Consider the following 12,199-nt stretch of genomic DNA (forward strand, 5'->3'; position numbering starts at 1 on the left):
GGAACTCCTCTCTCCCGCAGAAAACGCTGCTCCAGTCCTGTCGTGTCTGAAACTTAATTATGTGACCTGTCATCCCACTACGTCACCATGTCAAACATTTGTGTCATTTCTGCCTAGAGGCTAGTTTGGCACCTAAGAATTAATTCAGCATAGCTGCTATGTTGTTGTTGGCGGTGCTGGCTCAGACATGCGTAAGCTGACCAATTAGAGCAGACTGGGTATTGGAAGGGGGGCTTAAAGTGAGCATATCAGACATTGGGGAAATAGCAATGGACAGTATGAGTAAGCTAACGTGTTTTTTTAGCACTTCAGAATCTAAACCTATTCTGAAATACAATTATGAACCAGAAAACTAGCAAAATATGTCTCCTTTAAAGACTGCATGCATCATCATTAGACTGAGTTGCCCGTGCAAGTGTCTGAATATCAGCTAGCAAAACCCTAAAAAGACCATCAGCTGTTGCGTTTTCTGATTAAATCCAGATTGGTTTGATATTCCTCTGCCTTCGCCTGTAATCTCTCCAAAACTTTCTCATTTACATTAATCCTTCATGAAGACAGAATAGTGCTTTCATGGTCTTAACACTTCTTTTGAATTTGATACCACCCCATTTGATCCGCCTCTTTATCTGTTCTCCTCACCTGGTTGACACACAACCCCTCACCCGCAGAGCCCTGTCATTCTGTTTTTTTCTTTTTTTTTACCGTAGATAATTATCTCACATTGGGCAAATAGCTTTAAGGTGCTGGCCGCTGTGCCGGCTTGGCCCAAATACCATCAGATAAAACACCACGAGGTGTTCTTCATTGTTCTGCTAATCTAACAATCCTGCTGCGCCGCCTTGCGTGGGCGTACATGGGGCTGCAGGTAGGCGGGAGGTGAGGGACGGCGTGTGTGAAAGCGTTTGTCTGAAAGAAAGAGCAGGATCTGTGTTTGTGAGTTAATAGATGAGGAGATTGACAGAAGGGAAGACGGGAAGGACTCATTGTGTTGTCGTCCCGGTTGTGTTTAGCTGTCGTTCTCACAAAAGAATCCGTACTTGGATTTAATTAGTGCATTTTATCACCCAGTTCCAGTATTGCCAGATGAGACATCCTCATTAAACTCTTCTGTGTCACCGTTTCTTTAGGAATCATTCTTGTCTCCACTTGTTGCTTTTGTATCAAGAAGGACTCCTTCAGGCTTTGTATCCACATCAAAAGTTATTTGAATATTACAACCACAAGCAATTCATCCGCTCTCTGTGCCGTCACTTTTAACAATTCATATCCAATTAAAAGAACAAAGAAGATCAGGACTTTGACTGAGGAAACAAATGATTGGCCTCTTCTGTTTTTTGGATTTAGACCATGTACATCATTTATTTGCAAAGCATGTCTTTGAATGTAAGCCTTGATGTGGTAATGCTTGCTTTTGCTTTATCAAACAAACAAACTGACCTTAAAGAGCAGCGCAATTTCATACTGTTATAATTTGTTTATATGTGGCCGACCCTGCCTCCTTTCTAGCTTCAAACAGTGTTCTAGGGACCTTATTTTCCTCTGAGAAGAGTTTGTTAATTCAGTCATGTAAAAGACAAATATTTCAGAGTTTGTGTCATCACCTCATTCATGTTGTAAAGAATAAAATTCTGAGTTTGAATATCCTCTCCAAAACTATATAGTGTCCCTTTAAATTGGTCTTTTTATTGATATAGTATAAACACACAAACTTAACAAAGAAAGTCAGGCATCTTAAGCAAGCAAAGTACAGCAGCAGTAGTTGCATGTTACCGATTGTGTCTTTGTTGCTCTCTCGATGTTTATCTGTGTGCAGTCTGATAATGTACTCCTCCCTGTGTGCGTCCTTCCTACAGAGTGCAGCTCGGACTGTCAGCGCTGCACGGCAGACCTCCAGACGGGCATCGGCAGCGTTTGTCTGTGGTGTAAAGCTCCGAGGACCTGGCTGCTGGGCGATCACTGCGTTTCTCACTGTCCCCAGGGCCACTACGGCTGGCACGGAGCCTGCATCAGTAAGGACCTTTCCTATCCTGCCCATATACAGTACATAAGAAGGTCAGCCAGCAGCTGTCCAGAATGCAAAACCTGTCAGGAAAAATCCCATCTAAGCTCTTATGTTTTATTCATCAGTCAGAGATCATTTTTTTGACCTGATGGGAGTTTTTTTTTTTTCACTTGACCCTCTATCCTCCGCTGACACGACTACAACAAACAGAAGAAATCTTGGACTCAAAACCATTCCGATTTATAAATAAGTCTTTATTTTGCGAGAGGGATATTGTCAGAGGTTTTTTGTATTTATTTCGCAGTGGAATCAATTTCAGTGCATGTGGTCACAGGCTATAGAGGTACATAATAGTCCCAGCGGTGCACCAAATCCTCAAATCTCCTCCCAGCTCACCGTCGGTGTTTTGAAGCTCAACTGTGAACCGCGTCGAGAATCAAAACAATGACTTGGCAGATATTTTAGGATTTGGAGGAGTTAGGGTGTCTGATGTTTTTTTTCTTGTTCAAACAGTTACAGTTATTCTGCACAAGAAGTGACGGAACAAAAAGGCTCCACGCTAGAATAAGATTGCGAATTATTGAGGATTATACACCACAAAAGATCATCGTAGTCATTGTCATTATCACCATTATCCTCATCTTCATCATTCCCCTTATCAGCATTATGCTCATCATCCTCTTCATGATAATAATCACACCCTGCTTATATTCAGCGCTGCATAACAATGCGGGCTGGATGTAAGCAGTGTGTTGTGGCGGGGTGCAGTGAGTGTGATGAGCGGCGTAATCTCAGAATGATTAGGCCCTTGATAGCGATTAGTGAGACTTATGAATATGTATTTTCTAACTCAAGAATGTGGCTTTAATCAGGACTTTGCATGATTTCATTTTATGAAGGAGTTGATTTTTGAGCAGCCTCGTGATCAAACATTTTTGAGAGTCTCAAATTTGTCACGGTCGGCTGGATATGCTGCATATTTAATATATTGATTTCCATACGTCGTACTTTCTGGTTCTTTATTGGTTAGTTCTGTTATACTTCCCAACGATGCTGCCTTATTCTACCATCCTCTGTTTCCCTCATTCACATATTCTCAGCAGTCAGTGTTGGTGTTGGTATTGTTGTATTATGTAAACACAGCATTATTCTAATTTATCATGTTTCTTTGGTGAATTCCCTCAACTGTATGCTATGTCTGTGACCCATTTTTTTCCACAATATGTCTCTTTGAATTTCATTTTATGTTAATGATTTATGTTGTGTGTTTTTTTTTCCCAGGATGCCATCCATCATGTGACGCCTGCACCGGGACGGGGCCTCTCTCCTGTACCTCCTGCCCCACCCACAGCGTTTTGCTGCCCTCGGGCCTTTGTGCTCCTAAATGTCCCCCTGGTTACTACGACAACGGTCACAGGACCTGCCAGGGTACGTAGATAGATATTGTTTGAAATATTAAAAGCAGCAGAGATGTGACTATGTGTATTCTGGTAACACCTCTAGAGATTTCCCATGACATCAAATGGTATAGTGGGTTAAGGGTTAGAGTGGACAAAATAGATGAAACACTGAATAGTATATACTGGGTTTGCAGTAATTAGTTAGTTATAATTAGTAATTTTGTTTTTCTGAGATGTATTCAGTTTGATTGTAATTTTTATTTTTTAACATACGTGCTTGTCACATCCCGTTCACCTTTATTAATCCAATTATAGGGACACTCTGTAGTGTTTGAAAAGAATTAAAAAACAGCAGTCCTAATATTTACAATAGTAATGAGGTAATAGTACAAATTCAGTAATATTTCCTTTCTCCATCACTGAATAAACAAGCTGTTCTCAGAGGAAAATAAGGTCCAGAACACAGTTTGAAGCTAGAAAGGTGGCAGGGTCCACCACATACTAACAAAGTATAACAGTATGAATCTGTGTTGTTTGTCTATTCAGTCTTTTCAGTTGTGAAAACAAACCAGTTTGTTTATTCAGTTTGTTTCTGCATAAAAATCAGTTAGTGAATATGTTTCTCTTCTGATTAAAATTTCTATGTGGTTAATGTTCCACCATCTGCATTATGCCGTACTCAGTAAGAGTTAACAATCAGCGGGTATATTGGCCTGAGTTTTTTTTTCAGCTAAGTGAGTGCCATTAGGGGGTGAGAAAAATGTGCAAATGTTTGTGAATACCATTACAGGACTAATTCAGAAATCCTTTCAAAGATTTTTGCTTTTGTCCCTCACCTGACCTTCAACCGTATTTCCTCTGAATGTGTGGATTATTTGAGACACTCTGTTTCTGTTAGCAGGTAAACAAGCAAAAAATTCATCACATTCTTGTCAGATATAATAATCAATCTTGTAATTAAAAAAAAATCCTGAAAACTGCAACAAATATGAAACACGATTAAACCATGTAGTCGAATTGTCAAAGAGGTTATTTAGGTTAGGTTGTTTATTCATTTAGAGCATGCCTGGGTCCGACAAAGCCTCAGTCAGCCAGTGTTGCATGATGGCTGGTGTAATTACATTCTGTCGCTGATCTTTTCCTATCTGACCACATCTAACCAGACCTTCGCATCACCCTTTTTTGCTTTCGGCAGCTTGTGACAGCCAGTGCCTGACGTGCGACATGGCCGGGGTTTGTACGTCCTGCCGCGACCCGGCCAAGGTGCTGCTGTTTGGGGAATGCCAGTATGACAGCTGCGCCCATCAGTACTACCTCAACACTACGACCCGGGCCTGCAGAGGTACACTGCCATCACCATGACAACTCAGCACACACACTGCAGTGGTACCAGGGGGCTGAGGGGAAACACTGGATTAATAATGAGGATGTGTAGTGCGCTCTTTATGATATTCATAAATTACTCTACATCCTTATTGCATGTAGTTCAGCGTGCTACACAGAGTTTATGGGCTCCATTGATCAAGTCATAAACTGTGGGACCAGAAATGCAAATCCTAAACATCGTGTGCGCGTTTTAATTCAGCGTTACGTCCTCCAGTGTGCAGAGAATGATGGATGAGCCTCAGAGGAGCCGTGTCCAGACTGAATAACTCGTCCCTGTTTTTATTCCGCATGCGATAAATCTGTTCATATATTTAATTACCCACTAACCAGCACAGACCACATCCTGCCAGACTGAATCAGACTCAACTCAAAAATAAGATGTGTGAAAATATTTTTTTCATCTGCGCTCCTTTGTGTTTATCTCAAAGAATAATGGCCCGAGGGCCTGTAGCTCCACAATGTGAACAATCCAACTGTGGTGTCACGCTGTCTTAGCACTTTTCTCTACAGAAAGCCATTTCATGTAAAGCCGACTTCCCACAAACCTCACATCGCTGACTTCATTTTATCAGTGATTTGGTTCAGTTTGTCCATGTATCAGCGGCCCAAAGCAACCGCCCCCCCATGGTGCCACCACCGCTTCCCATGTCCGTCAAGAGATTAGCAGCTAAGCTAACCGCCGGCGGCTAGATACGGTTCGATTTCCTGTGAGTTGCCGAGCAGTGCCCCCCACCTTGACAGGTGGTTTTAACCATCCAGTGTTCCAGTGTGTTTATCCCCCAAGCTAGCAGTAGCTGCCACCTGGATAATACACTGAACCTTGAATAAACCCAGAGCGTCAGAAACTGCTAGCTGCCCTCTGAAGGGGCTTTGAGGAACCTCTGACAGCTTTCAGTTTGCTTTCAAAGTTCCCTGAGAGAATCTCTGCTAACCCCATCAGCACTTCTACCCACAACCTACATTTGTTTTGGTTTATCAGTGATCTTTTTCCACTGAGGAAAAACTAAATTACCTCTTGGCTCCTTTAGGATCTGCAGAAAGACCCTGTGGATCCCTCCACATTGTTCTACTCACTTTGTAATTTACAGATTTGACCATTAAAAAATTGAGGATGCTTATTTTTGATGCCTGAGTAGGTAAATATGATGTTGAATTTACAGTAAATTGAATTAGATTAGATTAGACAAACTTTGTTGTTCACACCGTAAAAAAATATATATTTTGGCTTCTCCTAATGTACAACAAAAACACATAAAGGTACAAAAACTACCATTAAAAAACACACAACATAGTAGTAGTCCAAATGTGTTCATTGGGGAATAAAAGATGTCCTATATATGTTTTGGCTGAGAACCCTGATTTGACAGCCAGACGGGAGCAACTAACGCTCTGAGTGCACTGGGTGAGACTTATCTGTTTTGCCTCTCAGTGCACAGCACTGTTAAAGATATTGTAAAGTTGTTTTTGTGTTTAAGTCTCCAAACGGTCCAATAATTAGTAGACAAAATAAAAATCAAAGATGCTGACTGTTAGCAGGCACAGTGCCGTGGCCATATGGATACCAATATGCATCAGCTGGTTCATCAGTCAGTCCGACACTCCAGCAATCTCAACAATGGATGAATTGGCATTTTTTTTCCATTTACATTCACCAGACAGTGTATCCTTGTGACTCGGCAGATTGCATCATTTTCCTTTATAACGCCTCCAGCAGGTTGACAGCTCTTTCTCTTCAGTGAATTTTCTTGACAACTGTTGAACTGTTTGTTATTTGGTTTGTACATTCATGTTCCCTCCAGAGTGAATGATGGTATATTACCTGGTGATTTTACCTCACAGTTCTGAGAGCATCTTAAACCCCTATTTATAAATTAAAGACATTCCCTGGCCACTTTATTAATTAAAGTGATTAATTTACTTCACCTTGCCTTCTAGGGATAATAGAAATACCTGGACTTTTATCCATTTTACTGTCTGATTTTCTTAACAATGAGCATTACAGTCCCATATGACCACTAATGTAGATTTAGCTTCTTTAACATGCCCTTGTTATAGTTATATATTTTTCATTAGAACTGTATAATATTGTATAATCACCCCCTGGTTTGAAATTGCTGTGAATGCTGAGACTCTTTGTTAAATTTGCACCCTCCTTAACTTTTAATACAAACCCAAAAGCTCACACAAACACAGATATTTTTATTTGTCCTAATTGAGTTACATTTTCTTGTTAATATTAATGGAGCAGAGCGCAGACACAACAGATGTGCAGAAGGAAAAAAAACCAAAAAAACGCAAATAGGTTTAAAATAAATCCCCAGCTGAAAACGAGTTTATTAATCTCTTTTTCTCTCTCTCTCTCCCGCCCTCTCTTCTGTTCTGCTCTCACCTTTTGCTCTTGCCTTCAAAATCCCCTTACTTCTAATCCCAATGTCCCAACACACACACGACATGCACACTCACACCTCCTCCTTGTCCTCCTCCTCCTCCTCCTCCGACGCTGCTGCTGCCCTCCATCCTGTTTCCAGAGTGCGACTGGAGCTGTAACGCCTGCAAAGGCCCTTTGCGGACAGACTGCCTGCTGTGCATGGAGGGATACGTGCTGCAAGATGGAGTGTGCACCCAGGGTTGCTCCCCTGGCTCCTATCAGGATGGAGACAAATGCCTCAGTGAGTCCACTGAAAAGCAGAAAAGCTGACCCACATCCCACAAAAGAAAGTAGATGAATAAGTAAATAAAAATAAGACAAATATGTGCAGCTACAGTAACAGTAGCTGCTGGTTGTTCTGCTTCTTTTTCTATTATTTACTTTTTAGAGACTTTTTCATCTATTTTTTTTTTGATTAAACAGTTTATCAACATCAGGGGAACCTAAAGGTTCCTTGTGAGACCACTTTACAAGTATAAACTTTGACTGTGCATCTTAAATGTCTTCTTAAAGCTCAGGTCAAATTCTTCTTGTTAAAATCCTCTTTAAAGGCCTGTAAATCTCTTTACGACCATAATGCCAATAAAATCATTATGATACAATGTAATATATTGAACACACACACTATATTCTGCTCAGTGCCAAATCTTAATCATTAAATTCCAGAGAAACACAATCTGCATAACACAAGGAATGGAGTAAATGAGCATTGGGTGCTCCACGTCACTTTAATGTCATTTTGGTGTTGTCATTGTGTCTCTTTGCCAGGCTGTGATGATCACTGTGCTGAGTGTCGGGGTCCCGGACAGTGCCAGCAATGCCAGCCCCCCTACGCCACCCTGCAGGGACAGTGTGTGCTAGAATGCGGCAGAAACTACTTCCTGGACGCCTCCTCCCAAGTCTGCCAACGTAAGAGTCTAGACGGTGCTGAACGCAGTCAAAGCCCTCATGCTTTTAGCTGTTTGATGAGTCCAAGACATGATCTCAAAAGAGAGTATCTGTGCAAGCTCGGTATATGAGTTTGAATTGGGAAATCAAAAAGGAAGGAAGAAAAGAAGCCTTAAAGTGTCTTTTGAGAAAATGGAGGTTATAGAAACATCGTCTCAAACCTGTAAAGGATTTAAAATGTTCGAGAACGTGAGAATGAGAGTATAAAAAAAATGCTCTGTGTGATTTTGCAGGATAACAGCCAGATAAAAGCACAGAGAAAAGCAACGAATCATATGGTGGTCAGAGTTTTCCAAACATTACGTCTGTATGTTCTTCAGCTTGCTCATCCGACTGTGTGCTGTGTGACGGGGTCGGACGCTGCACAGCTTGTCGTGACCAAACCTACCTAATGGAAGGATACTGCACACCCGACTGTGGACACGGATACTACGCTGACCAGAAGACCAGGATCTGCCACGGTAATGATATGACGTCTGTCGGTTTTATGTTTAACAAGTGAAAAATGGTTAAAATAGGTCCCGTAAATGACCCCAATTGAGAAAGTTACAGTATGAGCTGTTTCTTTGAATCAAATCTGCTCTCACTTAAGGAACTCGCACTTCTGCTCGAGTTCCAGAACACATTCCCACCTCCAGGTATAACCCTGTAGAAAAGCCTCAGGTGAAAATCACATTTATTATTATGATATCTATATAAATATATTTAACACTCAACATTGGATCACTGCTCTAATTAGTTGGCTTCGAGCACTTTATTCTGAAAGAATGTGACAGCTCTGCATTAGTCATATACAGCGGACATTTTATATTTAAAAGAAGTTTTGTTAAAGCCTAACATAACCTGGGTGAGAAATGCTTTTACCGTGCAACATCAAATAAATGTTTGTGTTCACCATATGAATGCTCTTGAATATGATCTGACTGTAGTCGAAATGTCACATTTTGTGGCATTTTAATTATATGCAAATGAAATCAAAGAAAAACTCATAAATAATGCAAACGACCTCAAGACGTCACATAAAAACAAATCCACATGGCTGAGCCACGTGGTTGGTTGCCGGGCGACAGGCTTGTTAACCATGGCATGGGGCAGTGAAGCCAACAGAAAAATCCCTGATGCTGTGTGATTGAGCCAAGCTGATAAATGTTAATGTCCATCCAAAGCTATGGCTCGTATAGTACTGTCCAGTTAACATATACAGTTGTTGTAAATTTGCAGCTAATGTTGGAAAAGGTCAGCTTATGCTGAGATCCACATCGTGCCAGCAGTGGAACCAGTTTTTGTGCTGAGTACAAATATCCAATCTTTGTTTTCTAACTAGGATGAAGAAGCTTATATGGTGAAGAATTTAGCGTGAAGGACAAATTTCTCTTCAAACAGTCCAAATGCTGCATGGATGTCAGATAGTGACTGTTCTTTGTGTTACGTTAGAGAAAGACAAATATAGTAAATTTGTTTTAAAAGCAGACTCAGAGCCTTAAATAATTAAATGACAAAAATGCAATTATTGAAGTCCATCATAGTGACAGTAGTGAAAGTGTATATCCGCTCTGTGACTCCTCTTTTGATAAGCCTGGTTAAAGGCGGGTTCTGCCATCTTTTCAGTTGTTGGAAGAACAAATTACCATTCATAACTGCCTGACTGAACAACTGTACTACTCGTCCCATACTAATTGGTCCTCCTGAACACTGAAAAAAGCATTGTCTGCAGGGTCGGGTCATTAGAGGAGTCTGGTACTTTCATTTTTGGGGCTTTTATGCTCAAACAGTGGCTGTCAACCTACAGGCAGAGAGGCCTGCGGGCCACTGAAATGATTTATGAAATGTGGCAAAGCTAATAGAGAAATATATTATATTATTATCACGTAGCCTTTTGTGAGTGATAAATGCTTTATTTTGGTGAAATAATGAACATTTTGGAGCCTCCGGGCTTAAACTAATCCTAAAGTTAATCAAGGGAAATAGACTAGGGAAAGAGACTAGAGAGAGAGAGAGAGAGAGAGAGAGAGAGAGAGAGAGAGAGAAAGAGAGAGAGAGCACTTGTTATACTTTAAGTTTTTGCCAGCCAAGACAAAAAGTTCAGAAACTGGCGCTTTAAATGAAAGGCTTATTCTCATTTGTGAGTTTAATTACATGGGCGAAAGTTTGATATTTTAGAGTGCCCATTGGCATCATTAGAGGAGATATAATGAGATTACAACATGGCCCCTCAAAAGAGCTGATCTTTAAAAAGTTCCTGAACAAAAGTCAGTTCCAATTAGAGCCTACTTCGAAAATGCCACGCCAAGAACGAGGTGTCTTGCTCGTATTTCACCAGCCATCTCTCCCTCTCTCTCGCTCTCTCTCTCTCTTTCACACACACACACACACACACACACACACACACACACACACACACACACACACACACACACACACACACACACACACACTATTTCTGTTTTCAGTTCATAACCTCCTGTAATCCCTACACCTACTTACACACTCTGACCCAGCAGTAATTTTAATTAGATAAATGTAAGGCTTTAAAATGCATTAAAATGTATTAATTAGAGTCATTAGAAGCTGTTTGTTTTTCCACCGTGTGATGAGTTATGTAATGGCTTGTTTTTTCCTCTCACTTTTCACTAAATTATTATTACAGATTAGTCATGAGTCTTGTTAGCCTAATGATGCGATTTTCTGTTTGTTTGTCAGTGAATGTTTCTTCTCTTAACACATCTCAGTTGTTTATTTTAATCACATCCTCTGTAATCAGTGTATTTGGACATCCTAACCCCATCTACTAGTTAACGTTTAAGTGTAATTTACTTGATTTAACCTGAAACCGACAGTCAGTATGTCTCTTCCTTGCAGCTTTTCCTTTGTGATTAAGTCATAATGGTCATTCTGATTATACTACATAGCATATATTTGCTCTACACAACTATGTGTACGAAATCGTTCACACCACAGGAATCACTGCATTATTTTGTGCGGGATTTACCTCTGAGATTGAGAAAAATATTCCCTTTGTCCATTTCCGTTTTTCAATTTTTTTCTGTCCTCCCTTCTCCTCTTAGTGAACACCCACCCACCTGCCCTCCAGGTCAACGGTTCCTTGCTGGTTCCCCTTGGTGGTTTTGCCCCGTTGCCCCCCACCCTGCTACAGGTGAAGGACCCTGACAGTCCGTCTGAGACGCTGATCTTCCAACTTGTTCAGGGCCCGAGTAACGGACGGCTGGTCCTCTTCAGAGGGGAGGAAGGAGGCGAGAGGGGAGACAGAGGAAAGTTAGGCAGAGAACTGACCAGGGACGACACCTTTACCTGGGCGGAGCTGAGATCTGGCCGAGTCCGGTTCAGACATCAAAAAGACAAAGCCAGGTTAGTGGGTCTGATGCAGGTTGATGTTTGCAGAAGAAACAATTCATCCACAAACACTTGAAAATGAGCTGCTGGTGAGTCCATATGTCCATATGTGGTGTTAAATCACTGGTCAGCCCAGTGAATCATCCACATATTTCCAGCGGCTGTAATGAAATTTGAAGTAGCATTCTAAAACCTCAGTAGTAAATGTCATTCATTGGTGTCCATTTCTCAGAATCAAAGGGTGAAGGCTTCCTTTCATAGTTTCCATTTTACTGTGACATTCAACAGTGTCAAAAATCCATAATACAAGTGGCAGAAAGACGGATTTCTCCACCCATGGGAGCATGAGATATAGCTTGAAAAAGGGCAGCCGCAAGATATCTTTGATGTAGCTTAAAGAGGACAGCTGTGGAGGTGGAGCGTTTTCCTCGGGGGGGGAAGCACGTTGTTGTCAGAAATGTTGACAGTCTGATGGTCATGATGTTTTCCATGTGTGAAATTAAACAGTTTAATTCGTCATCACAGTGATCTGTAGAATAACTTTCAGCAGTAAGAGGTTACTAACTAACTAACTAATTTCCTTTTGTTTCCATTTCTTAGATTATTTTCTTAAAGTACAGTATAGATTTGACTGTTTGACATGTAAAAATAACCTGCTAAATCTTCACGTAGCGATATAAA

General features: G+C 41.0%; 1 protein-coding gene across 2 annotated transcripts in view; it reads left to right on the plus strand.

Annotated features, from left to right (window-relative positions):
- The window catches only part of fras1 (Fraser extracellular matrix complex subunit 1), a 236,646-nt gene that overhangs the window by 144,406 nt on the left and 80,041 nt on the right, over positions 1 to 12,199 (plus strand). For both annotated transcript variants that reach the window (XM_037099466.1, XM_037099467.1), the window contains exons 20-26: positions 1,857 to 2,012; positions 3,287 to 3,433; positions 4,601 to 4,747; positions 7,320 to 7,460; positions 7,988 to 8,128; positions 8,488 to 8,628; positions 11,233 to 11,533. In XM_037099466.1, coding sequence (XP_036955361.1) covers positions 1,857 to 2,012; positions 3,287 to 3,433; positions 4,601 to 4,747; positions 7,320 to 7,460; positions 7,988 to 8,128; positions 8,488 to 8,628; positions 11,233 to 11,533 — 1,174 coding nt within the window. The remainder of the gene's footprint in view (positions 1 to 1,856; positions 2,013 to 3,286; positions 3,434 to 4,600; positions 4,748 to 7,319; positions 7,461 to 7,987; positions 8,129 to 8,487; positions 8,629 to 11,232; positions 11,534 to 12,199) is intronic.

This window comes from Acanthopagrus latus, chromosome 5 (assembly GCF_904848185.1).
Source record: "Acanthopagrus latus isolate v.2019 chromosome 5, fAcaLat1.1, whole genome shotgun sequence".
Lineage (NCBI taxonomy): Eukaryota > Metazoa > Chordata > Actinopteri > Spariformes > Sparidae > Acanthopagrus > Acanthopagrus latus.